We start from the raw sequence: 22,303 nt of genomic DNA, 5'->3' as shown, positions 1-22,303 counted from the left end.
TTCAGGTCTGCTCACTTGTTTTTTCCGCGTTTGCTCAGGTTTGTCATAACATTCCGTCACGCTCGACTTGTGAGAGAGGATTCTGGGATGTCAGAAAGAATGGCTTGGGGTTATCCGGTTCTGGGTGTTCGCTTCTCTCAGGTCAAGGATGAAAATACAGTTGAGGAAAGGTGCACAAAGTGCTGTTGTGTATTGCCTTTGTATTTGAATTGTACCCATCGCAGTTGTCCATTTGCTAATCAACATGGCTTTCTTCATTGATAAAGCATGACTCTTAGGACTGTTCCTGTTTTTCAATTTCAATTCTACTTCCAGTTCCTTTTTAAAATCAATTCCCAATTCCAATTCCCATTCCCTTGTTATCAATTCCGACACATTGTCAATCATCAATCAAAATTGCAATTAGCAGCTAGTCTCTGTAAGTCGCCTTGGATAAAGGCGTCTGCTAAATAAACAAATAATGATAATTCTGTTAAAATAATCTTTTCAGTGGCAACAAATTACTTCAATTGAGTCTCTATTAGCCTATTAAATCGGCTTCAAATGGAATCAGTTGAACAATCACAACAATTATTATGGTTCTAAAATATAAATGTCAATCCCTTCAAAGGAATTAGAATTGGAATTGGAATTGAAAAACAGGAATTGACCCCGACCCGGGGGTTGCAAAACTTCCAAACCTGCTTCCACTCCACTGCCGCGATCGTTTCTTTCTTTCTTTTTTTTTTTTTAAGTAAGCATTTCTTTCCCCAATTATATTTCATAGCATTTATAATACATAAAGCAGATGAGAATGAGAAAAGCCATGACTTCATGTGCACCTCGGATCCCAGGCAGTAAGAATGAATGGGCCGTTGCAGACTCAAGCAGATGATGTCAGAAGGCCTTGGTACCTTGGCGTGATGGTTTTAATGCCTCTGGCAGGCAATCAAAAACCTTCTCGTCAAGCTCCTGCCACTTCTCCCAGGCCTCTGTTAATCACCGCCTGTATCACCGGCCGCTTCTTCACTGGCTGCTGGTTCCGATTTTACAGACTTTACAAACTTGTCAAAAGCTTTTCAAATGTAATGAAAGCTTTGCTTAAGCCAGGCGTGCTTTCGTTTAAAAAGAAAGAGAAAAGAAAGAGTGACAAGATACAAATCAGACCTAGGGTTTGAAAATGTATCGGCAAAGTTCTCTGGACTTTCCCCCATCACTGCACAGCTTGAAAGCGTTAAGTCATGTGTAAGTAATGTAGCTGTAAAAAGGGGAGCGCAGGCTGGCTTCATTTAAAAACCCATAAGGTGAGACATGCAAGATCTTTATACAGTGCCTGCATCTTCAAGCCTTTGACTGCATGACAAACAATCAGGATTTCCTTTCATTTCCAGTGGTGTGCACTGTGTGTGTGTGTGTGTGCGCGCATGTGTGTGCAGTGTATGTGTGTGTGTGTGTGTGTGTGTGTGTGTGTGCACACTGTGTGTGTTTCTGTGTGTGCAGCAGTCGCTCACACCTTGTGGTCAGAAGTTTCACCCCACGCAGAAGAAACAGCAGCAGGTCAGCGTTCCTCGGTGGCGCCCCCAGGAATGGCTCGGGGAGATAATCGGAGCGCCCCTGCATGGAGTAAGGGCAGCACTGAGCAGGAGATGACAAGCTGCAGCCCATTCCAGATACGCCAGAGCCCTCCGCTCTCCCACTGGATGCTGCTGACAGACAACCCGAAACCCGACGGTGAAAGGATTTATATCCCCCTGTGCTATACCAAATGAGCATGAAGCCATGGGGCTCCAGGGGCAGGGGGTCAGGAGCACCCCTCCCCGGAGACCTGCATCAGTTTCCCAGGGAATGCCTCACTGCTTATTTTCATTGCTTATTTATAAATAACTGTATTTACAGTCCAACTGAGATACAACCACGCTCTACAGCAGGGGGGTCTGTTTCTGTCCCGGTTTAACAGCAAGTGGACAAGGACGAGGAGGTCAGGTTACATCTGCGGCTCCCGCTGGTGGTTAAATTGAGCTTGCAATCGCAGGGAGAGCTGGGGATTGAAGGCAGCAGTTCAGCCAGTCTTGTGGGGACTCATTGTTAAATATTGTCAGGAAGGTGCCCAAACGAACACCCAGGGAGGGTGAATCTCCTCGGGCCATCCCCAAGCAGGGACCTCTAAGCCTTTTCCAGTCGTCGTGTCCCATTCTTCCCGGATTGATGGACACAGTGCTGTCTGACAGACAGGCTCTAATTGCTGCACTGTGGCTGGCTGGACCAGTTCTGAGAAGAGAGAGAGAGAAACGGGAGCTGCTGCCGTCGGTGGGCTGGTGGACAACACAGGCTGAGTTCAATTCCTCTCATTAATTCAATTTGTGTCAGGAATGTGTGTAAATAAACCCTGGCAGCTGCTGTGGCTCTCCTTTCTGCGGCTCTCTGGCAAGAATGCAAGGGCAGCCGAATGTAAACTCCCTCGCACTCTCTCGCTCTCTTTCTCTGTCTCTGTCTTGCCATCTCTCTCAGAGGAGCAGGCTGCAGGCAATGTAGATGGATTTCTTTTTTTTTTTTAGAAAAGAGATACAGATATGATTAGAACAAATGCTGGAGGCTCGGTGCAGTACTATATTTGGCTATTTTATACACAGCAATTATTAGTCCGATTTGTCTATTTTCAGGCAAAAACTGAGCCAGAAAACTGCTTATTATTCCCCTGCTAGGTGGAGGTGGACGCAAATATAACAACTTTACAGTTTTGCTTATATCTGGAGCGACGCTTGTCCTAATTGTGACAAAACTGGCCTGAGACCACCTTTAAGTTATTGAATGGGTCCTATCAGCAGGTGCCAGTGAGCAATGTAGTAGAATAATTAGGACATGGGATGCAACAGTATGTACAGCGTGATTAAAAAGTAAGTTCATCACATCAATGATATGGGGCGTTGATGTGGTAAACTTAAGCTGCATCCACACTGGACGCGAGCTAAGTCGCCGAATGTCAATCCACACCAGACACAACTTGGAAATGATCCAAAAGACTGTAAATAAATACATGACTTCCTGGATGAAACTTCAGGAAGAACTGAAACTTACTGTCTTGATACCTTTAACGGAGCTCAAGCAACACATTGACATCTGTGTAGCTGAGACATGCTTTTGTTTGTAGTGGCTGTGCTCATTTAAACACATTGAAAGTACCCAGGTTACCTGCCTGTAATGTAAATAATGCTGAAGTGCAGAGGCCCTGCTGCTGAATGCTGCATAGGTGTGGTGCAGCCAGCCTCCAGGGCAACATTCTTTTTGCATTGTTCTAACGATGGACTAATCTGCAGAGGCAACTCATCCATGATTGCAAGCACTCAAGCTCTTAAGAAACAATCTGATGGGTTCCTAGACCAGGAGGGTGCTCTTTATCGAGCTCCAAGGTTGCCATGGCAAATGCTCCAGCCAATTGTGACCTATAAAAACTGGGCCTGGAGGAGTGGATCATGCACTTTGCAGCACAATCCACGCAGTTAATGAACCTGGGTTGTGTGGCAGACAGGTGCAAGTGTCTCATTATATGTGGGAACCGCAACAAATTAATTTGTAGTGTTGGGTGCAGCTCCTGTATCCATAGGAGCACTGCAAAACTCAGACCATTGACATTTCTCATCTGCAGTTTCAGAGCCTGGCTGTGAACTGGTGAGCTATCAGGCACTTTCACAGGTTTACATTCACAGCTCACAAAAAGCAATCAGAAAATCTGTGGGGCTGTTTTGCAATTTTTTTGTGGATGTCTTGCAAAAATATGTCAACAGTTTGCAGCGTTTGTAGTACTGTAGCTTGTAGTGCAAATAAAAAAAAAAGTAGTCCTTTGTTTGCCATTTGTCGACATCGGTGTGTACCGGTACATTTAAATCCTGGTATGTTTATGTTTAAAGATAAAAAAAAAAGAATCCAACCCCACAAATATCTGCTGTAAGCAACACCGGGGGGGGGGGGGGGGCTGGGGATAATCCTTTTCAATTTAGTGTTGAGATCCGGTTTAATCTGCCTCTTATAAGGCAGTCAGGGGTAAAAAAAAAAAAAAAAACAGCCAGATTAAAGTAATACCGCTGCATTTACACTAGTAGATAAAGTGGGTGTAACTTGATATAAAAAAGACTTTCAGGTCGCCAGCAGGGGCAAGTTGAATCCTAATCTGCCTTTTCCATGTGGTAAAAGAAGTGAAGCATCTGTTTGCAGACGTTCCCCAAATCTATCTTTTCTAACCCTGCAGCCTCTCTGCACCCTTGGGTTTAGCAGAGTCCTGACGGGATGCTTAAACTAATACAGAGAGCGTTAAGATCCCTCCTATCTCTAGTGTCATGCCTGCTTGAGAGTGGTTCTTTTCTCTGGTGCTGGGGGCAGGGGGAAGGTGGAAGGGGGGGCTGAGGGCTGAGTAGATGCCTTGCCTGGGGAGACTTGGGGATATCAGGATACCAGTTCAGCTAAAGTCTGCTTCAGAACGAAGCAGCGAGACCCAGGGGACCTCGTAGCTACTTCGCGATGCAGCAACTGCAGAGGTGTCTCTGTAAACCAATCTGGTTCCATGGGAGAGGGAAGAGGATCTAGTGAAGTCCAGTCCAGGTCTTTGGTCCAACCAGGTCCTAAGTGAGTTTATTGAACCTGCTAAGAGTCAGTTGACTAATTTAGAATCTGATTGGAACATAAACCCGAAATTGAATAGTTCTCAAGGGCCAGAGTTGTGCACCATTGGTATGGGGGAACCCTAAACCAAGCTCCTTTCACTACATGTTAACTCACTCTTCTCAGCTCTAACAAATTCCTGGATATCATTATTATGGCCAAGAAGAACATTTATGAAAGTGCCTTGCGATGCTTTGAGCAAAGCAAGAGCTGCACAAAACCAATGCCTTCTTCAGCTATCACTGACCCATTGCTGTGCCACAATCTGTAAAATATAAAGACACTGAGCGTATACATTTTAAGGGACTCACTTTGCAGTACATGCACTCAGGAGTATGTTTATTCATTTGTATTGATGGAAATATCATGGAGGTGGTACTATAGTACGTGTGGGTTTGAGAATCAGCCCCTTCATATTAGACTTCAATTATCTGAATAATTACCAGCCACAGAAATAACCTTTAACTACAAGGAAAGGATAATAAGAGAGACCCATAGAACACGCCAACTCAGCATTCTTGGGTTTATTCTGCAGTTAAAAATAGCCCGATAATATCCTCTGACCTGACTTTACCTCTGGGTGTTTACAGGCTATTACATTCAGAAAATGCCCCCGCACATTTTAATATAATGTTGTTTATCCAGGTTACTGAATCAAACCCACATGCAACGAGAGACCCCGAACTGAAAAAGTGACGCCTCCTTCAACACTGTCTGGGCCAGCATCTGTTCTGAACAAAGATGATTGTAGCTAAAAAAACTGTTTTAGTTAAGAAATAGTTTCTGCAGAGCGGTCCCACAATGCCGTTCACCTCATTAGCATAGGAGAATGGAGCAGGCTCTTTAATTACTGCTGCAGGGTCGCTGGGACCCAAGCTGTTTGCTTCATTAAACCCTCCTGGCGCTACAGCGCAGCACACTCTGAAAGAATCCCTGGCTCCCTTCACAGTCCTATCGAAATTAGCATCTCACTCCCGTCCCGGGGCCCCAGCAGACAAAAAATAGGAGAAGAAGAAGAAGAAGAAAAAAAGAAGATGCTAATTGGCTAGACCCGCTCAGGAACAATATGCCTTGCCAGTGTGACAAAGGCGCTAATGTTTCATTCAGCGTGCAGATGAATCCTCTAAAAGGCCCTTTCTCTTTGCTCCAAATTATCATGCTAGACGAGGCAATGGAATAATTGACCTTGGGCGGCCGCAGGAGCGGGGTGTTCAATTAGGAATGACGCCGGGGCTGCCCGGAGGTCACAGGTAATCTGAAAGGTGGTTTTCACAAAGGGGCTTCGAACATCAATATCTCAGGCAGGGGCCCACACACTCCCCAGTCCCAGTGCCAACCAAAAGCAGCTAGCAATGTCCTAGAACGGAAAACATTCTTTTTGTCAGTCTGTCTGATTCACGTCACATCAGCTGTCTGTGTTCTTTCTTTCGGGGGAGGCAGTGAGACATGTGTTGCAGCTTATCGACATGGGAGTTGTTGAGGTGATGGATGTGTGGTCCAGTGCTGCAGGAAAGCTAGACGTGTGTGTGTGTGCTAAATGTTGATGCATTTCTGTGTAACATTCTGTGCAAATGCTGAGAAACAAATGCTGGTTGCAGAGGTTGTTGTTTTGTCATACGTGTTCTTGCTGCTTTGTTCCATACCTTGGGGAAAGTTCATGCAACAGTAAGACTCCTGTGGGTAATGGTTGCATACCAGAAAACGAATGTTTGATATGTTGCTAATTTTACCCATCCTTTAAATACGTGCCTTTATTTTATTAAAGAGTCTCTGCCAACTCTTTAGTAAGTTTTTGTGTCATTTTTACAATAGTTAATGTATAATAGATGATCAGTTCATTGGCCTGTTTGGTCTGCAGCATTGAGATGCTTCATTATAATTGTTAAGATCAAACGTTGAAGTTCCTTATAGCTGGAGGTGATGAGGAGTTTTTTAAGTGTTACCATCAGTAGAATAAGGTACTAACTTATCAGTGTTTAAAGCGTGGCTGTACCATTAGATCTCCTGGAATTATTATAAAACGCAGCGTCTTTCTTAAGTATGCAGAAGAAAGGGTTAGATGTTGAAATCAGTGCATGTACAGCAAGGACTAAAAGGTTTAATCTCAGTACAGTTTGATACATTAAACTGTTATTACTTGGGTATTACAGGCCAGGTTTTTATCACTTCTTTGTTGATTTGTATACCAGGAAGGCAGCACAACTAGTGATCACTATACATATGCAATACTATACATGTTACTCTGATGATAATAGAAATATACTGATGTAAATATATTAATACTTATTTTCTTAAAATCCAGAACTTCAAAATGCAATTTCAAGCAGCTTAAAATCAGTAGCAAATGTTTAAACCCAAGAACCCCTGGCTTTTGGGGTTCCTTCGAGACAGACAGCTGCAAAGCCTTCGCTGAAAGATGAGTAAAGGAAGAATGTTTAGACTGTTCCGTGTCAAATCTCGATTTCTCACACATTTCAATTTCTGAAGGTGTAGCAGAATGACCCAGAACAGGCCATGGCTTTGGCTCCAGTGCAGCCAGTCGTTTTTAAGCAATGGCTTGCCTGGTGTACTCTACCAGCACACATGCTGAGCAGGTTCAGTCCACAGTGCATCACATCCCCATGAGGAACTGCTTATAATATACTGTGTGGACCCTTTTCCATTGCAGGCAGACTGTTCAACCTTGTGGAAGTTGGGGTGTGACCTCCAGAACCCACTATAGCAACACATGTTTGAGAGGTTGTTTTTGTTCACTACTGTATCAAGTGGTCCATTTCAGCAGAACCTCGCTGACTGAAAAAACAGGGCAATGCATTTTAATGAAATATTCCCAAACCTCACTCCTCATTTGTTTAAATCTCACTCAGTTGACAGTTCTGACCTTTCTGCTCTGTGTGATTGGTGACTGGTTCTGAAATGATGCTGCTGTGTGTGATTGGTGACTGGTTCTGAAATGATGCTGCTGTGTGTGATTGGTGACTGGTTCTGAAATGATGCTGCTGTGAGTGATTGGTGACTGGTTCTGAAATGATGCTGCTGTGTGTGATTGGTGACTGGTTCTGAAATGATGCTGCTGTGTGTGATTGGTGACTGGTTCTGAAATGATGCTGCTGTGTGTGATTGTCATCTGCATTTTAGAAACAAAGGATATGATGATTGTGAATTGCGAATTCAGAGTAGCCGTAAAGTACACTAATGCAGATGAATGTATAGCTATTAGATGCACGTATATCTATATCCTTGTTAAAGATAAATAAGTAGTAACTTCCCTGAGCAGTTGTGCCTCAGTTCAGTTAAAATGAGCGCCTGCTGTCTGTGTGCCAGAGACTTTGGGTACTGAATTATATTAACACTAATTTGGAATATAATACTAGAGTACAGAGAATTATATAGCTTGCACTGTTAACACATGAACTAATTACCCAACTCACTGACACCAACTGAACATAAATATTAGATACAAAAACAAGTTAGTTTGTAGTCAACAGAGTCTAATTATGAGCAGGAAATCCAAGTCAGATTTTTTGAGTAACTGGGACAAATACCGCAGCCTGACTTCTTCATCAAGACCGAGCTTTAGAGGTACCCGAAACGTTTTGTAAAAGTATCGACCCACCCCAGGCATTCAGTAAATCGAGTCATGAACGTGTTTCAAAACAAGAAAAGCTGAAGGTTTACAGCCTCGGTATGGCAGTAAAAATGTCAGCACCCCGGAGGAGAGGAAAATAATCTTGTAATCGGCTTGTAAAACACAATGCGGAAGTGAATGGCCATAGATTGGTGCTCAGTTATAAAGGTGAGGGAAGGACAGCGTTTCCTGTTTTGAAATCTGCACGTTAATGAATGGATTTATTGAATAGCTGCCGGAAAGTGATTCCGAGCATGAGTAACGAGAGCACAGATCCAGTGAGTAGAGGTTGCTGCAAATAGGTTGTAACAAAATAAAAAAAAAATACAAAATGATAATCATAATATTTCATTTGTACATTTAAACCCCAGTATTTCCTGTACTCAGCCAGTTGTAATGAAGTGTGCTCTTTACCCTTCCCTCTTCAAGGAGAATGCACAGATTTAATAGCGGTTTTCTGAGCAGCAGTCGAAAGGAAGCACAGTTGCTTTTCCTCATAAATAAATTGAAACTGATTAGCTGGAGGAGCAGGGAGAGGGAGATCTGGTTCTTCCTAAGAGACTGGCATTGTCAATCAGAAGCTGAAACACGCACACACACACACACACACACACACACACCCCTCACTGCAGCCCCTGTCTCTGCATGACAGTCGGCAGGCAGGTGCTTCCTGAGATTGAAATTGCTGAGCCCTCTGACACGCCCTCGCTCTGTTTACTCATCTGTCTGCCCACGCTGACAGCATAGCATTTGCTCATTCCCACAGTTGGCCTGTGCCGGACACATAGCAGATGTGGGGGATTATGGGGAGGGACCGAGGGGCTTCTAGACCCCTGTCTGCAGGACTGCCTGAATCTGCTGTGGAAGCAATCCACTCAGGCACTGCGGGCAACACTAGCAGCTACCTGGGCTGGAGAATATTAATGAGAATCCTCATGGTGCTGGGGAGTGGCCTGGTGGCTCAGTAGATTGCATATGGGAATTGTTTTAGACAAAGAGACCTACGCTCTTTAACTGCTGTGCTGTAGGTGGGATAGGGGGAGGGGATCTTAACATACTGTAACTCAATTTCCCAAATCTGAGAGAAACTTTTTTTTTGCATTTTAGCTACGGTGGCTGCTGGATTGTATTACATTAAAATGGCAAACAAGCTTTACCGTGCTGTATTGCAGTTTATCATGTACCAAAATCACATGTCTTGCGCTCTCTTCTGTTTTGTTGAACTTTGCCCAGACAAGTTGTACTGCTACCCCCACCTTCTTGGACGCAGGCATCTACTTCAGGGTTACGAGTCACAACTGGAAAATCAGTTTCCCTTCCTGATTGCTCTCATTCATGAACTTGCGTGGCCCGGGTCCTCTTTGCAAATCCCGGTGGACAGTAATAGCGGCAATACCACTTCATAATCACATTCTGCCAATGCACAAGCCAAAACAATATCCTACCAAAAAACAAATCTCATTCCCACGTTTGCAAGATTTTTCTTTTGCATAAAACAAACATTCATATATTTGACTCAGGGCAAAATCATCCAGATGCCTGTGACCAGAGCCAGCTATCTGACTGTGACCTCCTAATCTCGTCCCTAACTCCTCAGAGATCTGAACATCAGACCTCCCCTGAACAGATCATCCCCCACACAGTAATAACCTGAACAGATCATCCCCCACACAGTAATAACCTGAACAGATCATCCACACACAGTAATAACCTGAACAGATCATCCACACACACAGTAATAACCTGAACAGGTCATCCCCCACACAGTAATAACCTGAACAGATCATCCCCACACACAGTAATAACATGAACAGATCATCCCCACACACAGTAATAACATGAACAGATCATCCCCACACAGTAATAACCTGAACAGATCATCCCCACACAGTAATAACCTGAACAGATCATCCCCACACACAGTAATAACATGAACAGATCATCCCCACACACAGTAATAACATGAACAGATCATCCCCACACAGTAATAACCTGAACAGATCATCCACACACACAGTAATAACCTGAACAGATCATCCACACACACAGTAATAACCTGAACAGATCATCCACACACACAGTAATAACCTGAACAGATCATCCACACACACAGTAATAACCTGAACAGATCATCCCCACACACAGTAATAACCTGAACAGATCATCCCCACACAGTAATAACCTGAACAGATCATCCACACACAGTAATAACATGATACTCTGCTCCTGAGTGCTGAGGTTCCCTGTTTTAGTTCTTCCTGGTGTAACGGGCAGTGTTGTGTGATACATTGCAGTTTTGGATACTGTCCTGTCCCGTCGATGAGATGAGATCAGGTTAGGGGCTCTAAAACCACGAATGCAGAGGAGCCCGGCTCTACACAGGGATGCGCTGCTGTAGAAACAAGGGGCTGCTTGTTGCCATTATAAACATGTATTTTTAGATTAGTCTTACTGATAAAGAGCCGTATTGAGTTCCAGATTTGTGTATTCCTTAAAACTGGTAAACTGCACCATGATAAAAGCTTGCCAAAGTCTTGTGAAGCATAGTAAACGCTATAGTGAAATGGTGGTTAATCATGGTACAGCATGGTAAAAGCATGGTAAACTGCAACATGAATGTGCAAACACACTGTGATAAACTTTTCTTGTATATCCTTTTCATTGCTGTTGCTTTTCTTCCTTTATAAGCTGTGTGTAGCTCGTGCTGAAGGTTTATCTCTCCCCTTGTTCCCGGAAGCAGTACTGAGCAGCTCTATAGACAGACTTGTATACAGTCCACACCACTGTAGGGTATAGGCCCTGTTTCACACGTGTGGATTCTGTGCAGTTTTATTGAGAAGACCTCTCCTTTAATGTTGTACTAAGAGGCAAAACAGGAAGGAATTAAGGAATTCAGCCCAGCGTTTGCAAGAGGATGTTTATTTGTTATGTTTATTAGACCCTCAGGATTGTTTGGTAAAGCCAGCCCTGTGTTAAAGAACAAATCCCCTTACTCTAGTTCTGTTAACCGCAAAAGAAAAACAGCCTGATTCACAAGCCTTTCATTTCGAATGGTTTTCTAAGAACTCATTTCGATGGATCAAATAAAGTTTGGTCTCTTCTAGAGTGTCGTTAAAGAAAGCGACATCAGTCTAGAGCAGTTTTGTGAATATTAAACTCTATTTACAGTTTTAAAAACCCATTCTTTAAATATACAAGAGAGAAAGCTTTATGAATCTAGCTCCAGTTTAATACCCTAGAGAGAGTGGGAGATTGAAATGCAGCTGATCTTCAGCCTTGTATTATTCCTGTGTTAAGATCTGTTAAGATCATTAGATCCCCTGTCTGCCCCCCGTCCATTCAGAATCTATAAGAAATGAGCTTCTTGAAGACATCATCTATGTGAGCTCATTGACCATATATTAGTCCACTAGCCTGGGGATCCATAAACTGTTTACCACACCCCTGACACCCTGCCAAGCCTTGCGATGATTTAACACTGAACAACTGATTTATATGTCCCGGGACACCTGCCCCGCGGCAGGGGGGCTGGAGGAGGAGACGGCTCGCCTCCAAAAAAAGGCTCCAGCGTGTCTCTGCCAATCGCTGACCAAAAATAAACAGGGGCCGAGCTGAGGCTGCTGCCACCATCACAGAAAAGATTCAGAGTTTCAATTGCCAGCTGCATCCGCGGATAAATAGAAGAAGCATCAGCACTGAAACACCTGCACATGCATAAGCGTGTACTCCAGCAGGACGAAACAACAGAGAAGCAAGAGGAAAACAGAAGCTGCAATGCGGTTAAAAACAAATGCATGTCAGCCAGGCGGAGGACACAGTGCTGGCTCCAGTAAGCAAACGGATGATTACCAAAATACAGGAATGTATTCAATGCACTGCTCTTCTAAGCCTAGAGCTTAACCGATCACTCTGCATTTTATCTGGTGCCCAGAATAGACCATTTTAGTTGTGGAGCGTAACATAAGAAAAGAAGAACATTTATGAACGAGAAGTCAAGTCTTAAAGGATCCCAATGGCTAGGTAACCCATTCCACTCCCTCACCCCTTTCAGTGCAAAGAAGTGCCTTGAGTCCCGGAAAAACACTGGAAATGGTTACTCATTTCACGTTGACTTGACCCCTTGAAAATTAAAAATAAAAATTCCTACAAAATAAAATGTTAAATACTTTCCCAGTGCAGTTGGGCAATGTCCCTCCTTCCTGACTATCTCGCATTGATTTGTTCTGAATACTTTATACCCACCCCAGATACTGAGTGGCAGCAAATTGCTACATTTCTATTGGAGGATTGTACATGCTTGCGAGATTTAAAACGAGATTACAATGTAATACGGAGCATTGTTCTTGCTCACGAGACTTAAAGCTATATTACAGTTCGATAGGGTTGATTTACACGCTCGTGGAATTTAAAACACAATTGCAAGTTGTGACACACAGAAACCCCAGATGAATGTGCCTGTGACCATAAGGATTTCATTGTGGAAGAAAGCAAATGAAAGAAGGTACACGTGTGCAAGCACTGTCAAGTTACTATACATATTGTGACAGAAAACAAAAGCGCAGAAGCAGAGTGTGGCTCGCTGCTGTGCAGATGTGTTGATCTTATACTTCCTGTCCTGCAGGCCGGGATGGTGATGAGATGCTGGAGTTTCTGGCTGGGCCTGATTTTGGTGCCCACATTATGCCTGATCAAAGAAGTGGCCTGGACAGCGTGAGTACAGAAAATAATAATAATAATAATAATAATAATAATAATAATAATAATAATAATAATAATAATAATAATAATAATAATAAATAAAAAATTGCAAAGTGTTTCTGTGTGTGGATCAATTCTATGTATTGCTGTCTGTCTTCCAAGAAAGAAAAAAAAGAATTACAGCAGTGCAGTCTTTTATGGTCCAAACCTGGGGCTACAGCTAATGGCCAAAGGCTTTGCACCACCCTGTAGAACTCGTTTTGCGTCAGAAAGTCGAATGAAACCAGCTGAATAATGTTACACTAACACATTGAATTACATACCGCTTTGTAGTTTTCCATATACAGTACTTAATGAAAAACTGACAGAAATTGAATGTGGTATTTCGAAATCTAACATGAAGCATCTGTACTACTGTTATGGCTTCCAGTAGACTTTTGCAATATCATTTTGTAGTTTAATTGATTACTTGATTTTAAATAAATAATACATTATATGTTCATATAGTTGTTTTTTTTAAAATTATGTCTCAATCCTCAAATTCTAGGTGATGCAAAACCTTTATCCAAGCTGTACGGTGAGGTAGAAATGTGTGGGAAGGGTATGAGATAATGCTGCTCTGATGTAAGAACCCATGGTTAGCAACCCTGTACACCCCCCTCTCCCCCCCAGGGTCAGGCACACCTACTGCAAGTCACTGCTGGAGGAGGTGCAGGAGCTGGAGGCGAGGGCACAGGACCCCGGCACCGCTGTGCTCCGAGACATCAACGGGAGGAGGTAAGAGAAGTGTCCCTGTGAGCCGTCGAGCAAACAGGTCCCCCCAACGACTCTGACTAAAGCAGTTTACTGTGGAGAATTCATAAAGAGTGCTGTTAAAAACACACACACTCACACACACACACACAGTTATATACTCACACACACACACTCGCGCTCACTCAGACGCTCTGTTTTTTTACGAGCTGCTAACAGCGGTCCAGAAGCGATTGTACCAGGAATCCAGATAGGTGTAGGTGTACATCTGGAGTCAGGTTGGGTTTGGCTGATGCCTGTCGCTCGACACGCTCTTTTGAATGAGGCAGGAGGCTGCTGCTGTATTGTACAATTGCAGTGATGATTGTACAGGTGCCTCTCAAATCAAATCAAACGCTGGAGGGTGATCACAAAGATCTGGAATGCAGTACATCCCTTTCCCTCATGGAAGCCAGTCCTGATGATTCCGAGGCTGTAGATACACGGCAGTGTGCTTTTTATTGCACAATACTACAGCCCGCAGCACATCCACACTCGCTGGAATATAAATACAAAGAAATGTGGGAATATGTTTGCCTAGTGCCCTACAGTTTACCCATGTGGCTGTCAGAAACGCTTTTTGCGTTCTTTCACTGATCAAAACCTATTAAGACACTGTTACGCTAACAGGGTATCTAATTGGATCTAATTGGGGAAAAAAAGGTTTGATATGAGTTTGCCTTTCCATGATGCAGTCCTCTATCAATGACTCTAGACTTCACCAACCCCTTAATTACAGGATGTGACGGCTGTATTGTGTGACTTGCAGCTTTAAGACATGTTCCTGGGGGAATGTTCTCTGTGATTTCATCGTTCAGAAAGGATAAGGGTTGAGTACTTGCATTGTTGCCACCGAGTAGCTGGCACTCTTGTGTAATTCTCCACAGTAAAGTCTCATACGAACTAGCCTAAAGACATCTGTTGATTGTTACTGAATATGACGCACTGCCAAATATAATTTCAACCCACCTGAATATCTCTGAAAATGTTTTTAAAAATTAAACGTATTTGTATTACAGTTGTCATTTTAGAAATCAGATCTTTTTTTATAACAGGATGAAATACAACATTCTTGACACAAAAACAATGGTGAAAGAATGTTTTTAATAAATGCAGTGATCGTTGAACAGATGCACTGTACAGAACTCATGTATTTGTTGCACACTTCAGTTCAGTTGTGGGTGAACTTTGTTCTGTATATATCTTGCTCAGTAGTTTCTCGAAGATTTCTGTCCCTAATTTGTATGTATTGTTGTAAACAATTTCAGGAAAAGGACCCCTCCATTATCTAGAATTAAAAAAGTAAAGCACAAAAAAGAAAAAGAAAACCCTAAAGGTATCAGCTGATTTTGATGTGCCTGGCTTGGACTGACTTTGAAGTGAATCGCTCCCCCTGTGTGTTTGCCTTTCCACTGACCGAGAATATCACGGCCGTTAAACCTGTCTTTTATTTCATCCTTCTTCTTTATTTAGATTTTCAAAACATTTCTATTTCCGTGTCATGTTTTCATTTCTTTTCATCTACGTTCTTCTGTGCAGATTGACTTGATGGTGGAAATGCATGGAGATCATGTAAGGACAGTAGCTTTGGCTACTCTCTCTCTCTCTCTCTCTCTCTCTCTCTCTCTCTCTCTCTCATTGTGTCTCCTCCCCCCATTTCTCACCTCTATCCGCTGTTTAGCAATCTCTCCTAACAGTTTACTCGTATTGTCCTGCTCTTCCTAGCAGCTCCCAGATTATGTGGGTGTTGTGAGGGCTGTGAGGTAGACAATGGTGGTGTGGTTCTCTAGAGACTGTTGTGTTGTGGTTATTGTTGTGTGCTCCCCCACAAGAACAGACAGCTGTGCCGAATGCCCTTCTCCCCCCCTCACACCTTGTTAACACCTGCATGTTGGGGAGCGTTCGAAATTGAAATAGTGATGAAAGCCTCCTAATAGCCCAGTAGCACAGCTGAAACGTGACTTTGAAAACCTACTCGGTACAGTGTGGCTGCTTTAGAATCATACCGATCCTTGTGACAAATTGCTACTTTACAAGAAAAAGAGGCAGGTTTCTGGTTTCTCTTTTTTTTTTTTATTTAGTCGTTGATAATGGTTTTTACCCCGGTTTTCTCACCAATTTGGAATGCCCAATTATTATTTTTATCCCGGTTCACCGCTGCAACCCCCCGGCGACTCGGGAAACGTAGGCTGAAACACGCGTCCTCCGAAACGTGTTCCTGCCAATCCGTCATTTTTCGAACTGCGGATCCTCAGTGAAAACACTAGACCTACAGTGCCAGAGGACAACACAGATCTGAATGCTCCACTGCAGACCCGCAGGCACCCTATCAGCCACAGGGGTCGCTGGTGCGCGGTGAACCGTGGATTGGCCTGCCGACCTAAGCCATCCTTACCCAGGTGGCGCTCGGCCAATGGTGCGCTGCCCCCTGGGAACCCCCGGTCACGGTCGGCAATTTGGTTCAACAAAAAAAAAAGTATTTTAAAGTTGTTTTTTTTCTGAAAGGTCTTTGCTACTTAGAGTGTCTTACTCAGTTACTCACTACAAAACATTCCGGGGGAGGGGGTCTGTACGGAAGAGCTTTTGATAAAAAATGATGCATAGCAAAAAAAAGGTAGGAAAACCTTACAAACCCTATATTTTGAGGACATAGGCCATGTCCCTGTAATGTTTAAGCATACATTATTATTGTGGGGATCCCCATGCCCCTCTAGATTTTAGAATAGTACATCTGCACTATATTGTTAATGCAAAGTCCTCATGAACACCATAAAAAAAACAGGTCTGTGTGTCTCTGTTTGCATGTCTGTGTGTCTCTGTGTGTGTTTATCTGTGTGTGTGTCTATCTGTGTGTGTGTGTGTCTGTGTGTGTGTGTTTGCGTTTCTGTGTATATGTCTGTGTGTCTCTATCTGTGTGTGTGTGTTTGCGTGCCTGTGTGTCTCTATCTGTGAGTGTGTGTGTCTCTGTGTGTGTGTGTGTGTTTGCGTGCCTGTGTGTCTCTATCTGTGTGTGTTCACTCTCTCCGCCCCTGTGGGTTCCTGCCAGGTAATCCTGCAGGGAGCAGTGCTGGTTTGAGTTGCACAGAGACTGTCTGTGGTCATGCAAATAAAGTCCATTTGTTTCTAATTACAGCAATTAGTCACCCTATAACAAGGTAAACAGATAACTTCTTGTTAGGTGAGTCTTTCATGACATAGTGACATACAGCAGTGGACTTAGTTGACTTCCATCCTTTTACACTGTATTTACCTAATTACTTAACTTGTATATTTTCTTAACCCTGTAGCACCAAACTGAGTTTTTTTTTTTTATTTAGGGACTTGTAAGTCTCAACTTGTTTGGAATTGGTGTTTTGTATTTTTTTATTTTCAACGCGTCACTGTTTTTGTGCTCAAACATTAAATAGGTTTGTGTTTAAACACTAACACGACATCATTTGTTTTTGCATCATGACTTCAACCTCTACAAAGACCTACTGAACCGTTGTACAGCCCTGATGTAATTGCATATCAGATTCACCTTGTGGACTTGGTTTTGAAACGGCCCATCTGCTGCGTAGCTCATAAGTGCTGTGGCCAGCCATCAGTAGAGGTCAGCCTGACCCGAGAGGAGCGACCCCCAGCCATGACCTCCCTGCTGCTGTGTCACAGCCAGTGCTGAATGAGGAAGAAGCATATTTTTTTTTGATTTTTTTATCCGTCCTCTTATGAGATAGCCATGCATGAAAGGGTTAATCTCGGATTGAAGACTCAAGTTTTAAACGAGTACCCTTGTGGAGGTGGACGACTGTCCCCAGGGTAATTGAACCCAACTGGAGTGGATTCTAATTTTAAATAAAGCTGATTGAGGAGGAATGAGACTTGATCTCATTGTTTCTGCAATAAATGAGCCAAGAAGAGCCACCAGAAGAATCTGCCTATTTCTGTTCTGTTTCTGTGATGGTTTGAATGAGGAAACACCCCAGTTCCTTATATTTACAGAAAGGGATTCCGAGGTAAACATTTATAATGACCATCTGACAAACACAATGCATCCCTTTGTGCTGTAATAATTTGTAATTAACATCAGGAGACATAAGGAGAAGTTTGTATCACAGTTTTCAAAGCCAGTGGCCTTTGGAAGCGGAGCTCTTCTGATGGCCTATTAGGACATCATGCAAATTCTCTTAGACACATGTACCCACAATGCTGTTCTCCACTAGTGAGGACCCGGAGGTTCAGCTTTGGTCCTCGGCAGTGCCGGTGGTGGAACCCGTTAGAAAATGTTCCAAACGGTTTGCGCTAATGACTGGTTAATTGCAGCTGTGCCTTTGAACGCCTGTAATCCCCTTTGTCACAACTGAGATCTGAAACGCTGCTTATGGGTTTAATTCCCTCTTTGATGGCAGGGTCGCTAACTCGTCACTTCTGTGTCAGTACAAGCTAAATGGCAGAAACCATTACAAATCACTGCAGCCCCCGTTAGAAACGATTCAACCAGTGTGAGTTAAAGGCAACACTTCAATCACCATACATAAATAATGCACTTGCATGAAAACCGAAAGAACATTTGGTTGCAGATTTCAGTCACGCGAGTTGTCAAGAGTGCAGCATTGTAACACAGGTGATGTAAAAACATCTAAAAATTATTTGCTTTAAAGATTCCTCCTGTACGAAAAGTAACACAAGCTACAACATCATTTAGCAACCTCAGAACTTTCGTGTATCAATCAGGAAGCTCCATTGCAGGGCGCTAGAAGGAAAATAAAATAGCAAAAGACAAAGGCTCTGTTTACCAGTGTGGGATCGCAATGAAACACTGATTTTCAGAGCATTAACTTGGTAGCTGACCTCGTGTGTATGGTAGCGCTCAGATAGCAGAAGGTAATGCCTGCTATTCTAATCAGGGTACTATTGCCATGCCAGAACATCAGGGCTGTATACATCCCATTACTGAGCACCAGATTCACAGTGATGACAATTACGAGACCCTGGGAAGTTAATAGGAGTGATAACTGATTTATGAGACGTTCATTGAAGATTTATTCTAAAAACGAGGTGTCACCTGGCGTTCTGACAATGCAGGGCTGGCTGGCACTGAATGGAAATGAATGTATTAATTAACAGCCCACTGAGGTTCACCGTGCAACTTCCTCCCCTTCCTCTCACCCGTGGATAGAAAAAACACACAGGTTTGAAGAGAATATGTGTACAGCCCATAGTTAATACCAACAGGAATAACAGCACGGTTTTATTAGCTTCAAATAAATTCACACCTGCGCACAGTACTGTAAAGGATTTCAACCGATATTCCTGGCCCTTTGCAGAGCAGAGAGCAGAGAGATAAAGATGTGTAGCACAACATTGCATATTTCAAAGAGTCACAGGGACAAAGAAATGGGTTCATGTTATCATTATTATTATTATTATTATTATTATTAGGAAATTAAGCAAAGTGGTGGTTCTGGCAGGGAACTCACTGTAACCTTTGAACAAATCACATAAACATCAAGCATATGCGCTTCCAATACAAGATCAAATTCATTCTAATAGCTAATATCTTATTTGTCCTTCAATAAACAACGTCAGAGTTCACCTCCTCCTCCCCCAGCCTCCACCTGCTTTTTGGCTTCGTCTAACTGGGGAGGGCAGCTATCCTGCCCCCCTGCCCATGGCTTCCTTATGGTCAGCCTCTCCACTTATCTGCAAGCTCATTTATGGGCAGGGGTACCTCGAGAGGCGAGGCCAAACAATGTAGTGTAAAATATGTATAATGTTGTAGTGTTGTCTCTAGTCTATGTTTTAATAAATAGTCTACGGTATGAGTTTCCTGACAGACCAATTCAAATAGAAGCTATAATAAGGATGTGGGATTGACATGAGAAGGGCGCACAGCACAGATGCTTTGACCTGGATTCTCTTTCCCTGGGAGACTGGTCTGTCCCTCTGATACTGACGCTAGACTGCCTGCAAGGCTGGGAAGACAGAGCCCTTCCACAAAATACCCAGATGCTTCAATGTTTCAATTGCATCCGCAGCTATTACACACTCAATAGTGTTGAGCTGCTGTTTCAATTATACCTATTGTAGACACTCTGCACCCCTGTGAACAGCAGACCCTCCTTATAAACACGACACTGATCGCTTGACAGCCCTGCTTCATTAGCAGAACATGCAAAACTAATGGCTTCTGATGCTGTGCTTTCTTTGACCTCATTGGCAAGCGGCTTTTTACAATTTTATACCGGAATTTAAAATAAATGACGTCGTTCTTCAATAATTTTTATATCTGTGCAACATTATTAAAGAGAGGAGCATTAAAATTCTGCCTTTTATGGCTAGAGAAGCCAAATTGATTTTACATGGAGTTGATATTTTCTAAAAGGGCAATGATAAGTTTTCTAAATGTGAAAAAATAAATATAATTAAAAAAAAAAAAAAAAAAAAAAACATATGGGGCTCCCTGCTATTAATAAATGAACGTATTTGAAAATGGCATTGTCACCAACATTGTGACAGAATCTTGCTTTCCCTGAATTAGAAGCACACACACACACACACACACACACAGTTTCAGTGATGTGTGCAGAGTAGCGATTGTGCTTTCCTGCACTGGTGGAGATTACAGACACTGGGAGCGCATCAGCATTAATAGTGACAGACAGCCCTGCTTTCTTAAGAGCAGCTATTCCTGCTCGTCCACAGGGACCAGTTATAATATCTCACCTTCATCCTAACTGAATCACAGCAGCACTGGGCGGCCCCTTTAGCTGGTTCCAGCCAATTAAAGGCTTATGGAAGAGTGTTTTGGGTTAGGATGACACCCATTGTCTGCCAGAATAATTAGAGCTAATTAGTGCTCAGCAGGTTCATCTTTTTTTAATTAGTCGTACAAGGCAGGCAGCAGGACCTTGTAACCAGCCCTGAATTATTCTGTTTGTTTTGATGCTTCTCATTTGAATTTGCAAACACTTTCCAGATGTTTAGTGCCACTGCAAGGGGGTTGGTTTGGTCAGGGGACAGAGAGACGAGGTCCTTTGCAGTGAATGTGCTGTCCGTGTGTGAGGGGACAGAGAGACGAGGTCCTTTGCAGTGAATGTGCTGTCCGTGTGTGAGGAGACAGAGAGACAAGGTCCTTTGCAGTGAATGTGCTGTCAGTGTGTGAGGGGACAGAGAGACGAGGTCCTTTGCAGTGAATGTGCTGTCAGTGTGTGAGGGGACAGAGAGACGAGGTCCTTTGCAGTGAATGTGCTGTCAGTGTGTGAGGGGACAGAGAGACGAGGTCCTTTGCAGTGAATGTGCTGTCAAATTTTACGACTACTATACCACTGAGTGTATAAGTAACAAGCTCAGGTGTGTCGAGTAAAACCAGGAATGGATCAAACTGCTATGCAATGGGAGTCTTCTCTCCATCCCTGCATTGTATGTCACACCAGGGGTCAGGCATCTTCAGACCGTACACAATGCTTAATAGCCCAGTTTCTTTTAGATAAAGCTGGTATTGATTGAGAGGTACAGCATAGTAAATAATGCCGGTGTTCTTAATGTTAAAAGTGCCTCGTCACATTTGACCTATTAGATTTTGTAAGTCATGGGCAGCATGTGTGTGTGCTGTGGATGTGCCTGGAATGTAATCCTTTGTAATCTGCAACTGTTACTTCTTGCCCCGGAGTCTTTTTACCAACCTATTTAGAACCCTTAAGCTCCGGTTCTACAGTGTCGGGGCTTTTATTAATTAATTAATTTATTTATTTAGGTCGACAGTGATTACAGCTATTCCTTTGAAAGGAGCAGGAGAAAAACAAAATGTTTTCACCCCATAAAAAAAAAAGTTACAAAAAGTTAGACGGATTCAAATCAAATCAATTCTGTACATTCTAATCCCTTTCCAATCTACTGTCTACCTTCCTGTCAGCTTACTCTGGGGTAGACCTGATGGAAAGTGGGATTCCAGTTCGTATCCTAAGTGATTTACCCACAGATCTGCGCGTGCTCGTCCTCAAGGTAGCACTGTGGAAGAAGAACAGGGTAATGACTGTGTGTTGCATTCTTTCTCTTTCCCCAGTCTCAACGAGCATGCCCACCTGCTAGCCCGAGTCTTTAAGAAAACGCCTTCTAACCTTGCCCGCTCCAACTCGGTCCAGCAAACCGTGTCTTGTAAGTATGTCAAGCCCGGAGTTGCGGTAAACATGTGATTTCAATGAACAGCTTACCGGATGGTAACAGAAGAGTTTCACGTAGTTGTCATTCCCCAAGTGTGTAGCGGGGCAGGATACATGGCACCTGGATTATTTCTCTGTTCTGTTGGTGATATTCAATGAGACCTTCATGAAGCGCCCTATACATGTTTTAAGTGACAGGTTCACACAGTGTCGTATTTGGTAGTGTGTCTGGAGGTTGCATTGGACAGTCCTATACAACAGCGCAGTACCACGAGTTATAAAGCAGAGCTGCATGTTTCATTGGACAGTCCCATATAAATATTACTAATATATTAAATATTTCAAATCCCCCTATTCTTTGTGTAGGAACCCTAACAACGTTCCCCACTTGAAAAGAAAGAAATCTGTCCAC

General features: G+C 43.2%; 1 protein-coding gene across 7 annotated transcripts in view; it reads left to right on the top strand.

Annotated features, from left to right (window-relative positions):
* Window positions 1-22,303, top strand: part of LOC117407247 (phospholipid-transporting ATPase IB-like) — a 174,325-nt gene that overhangs the window by 150,442 nt on the left and 1,580 nt on the right. For all 7 annotated transcript variants that reach the window (XM_059030679.1, XM_059030674.1, XM_059030676.1 and 4 more), the window contains 3 exons: window positions 12,882-12,970; window positions 13,631-13,735; window positions 21,795-21,886. In XM_059030679.1, the coding sequence (XP_058886662.1) occupies window positions 12,882-12,970; window positions 13,631-13,735; window positions 21,795-21,886 (286 nt within the window). The remainder of the gene's footprint in view (window positions 1-12,881; window positions 12,971-13,630; window positions 13,736-21,794; window positions 21,887-22,303) is intronic.

This window comes from Acipenser ruthenus, chromosome 9 (genome assembly GCF_902713425.1).
Source record: "Acipenser ruthenus chromosome 9, fAciRut3.2 maternal haplotype, whole genome shotgun sequence".
NCBI lineage: Eukaryota > Metazoa > Chordata > Actinopteri > Acipenseriformes > Acipenseridae > Acipenser > Acipenser ruthenus.
This window is presented reverse-complemented; position numbering and strand designations above follow the sequence as displayed.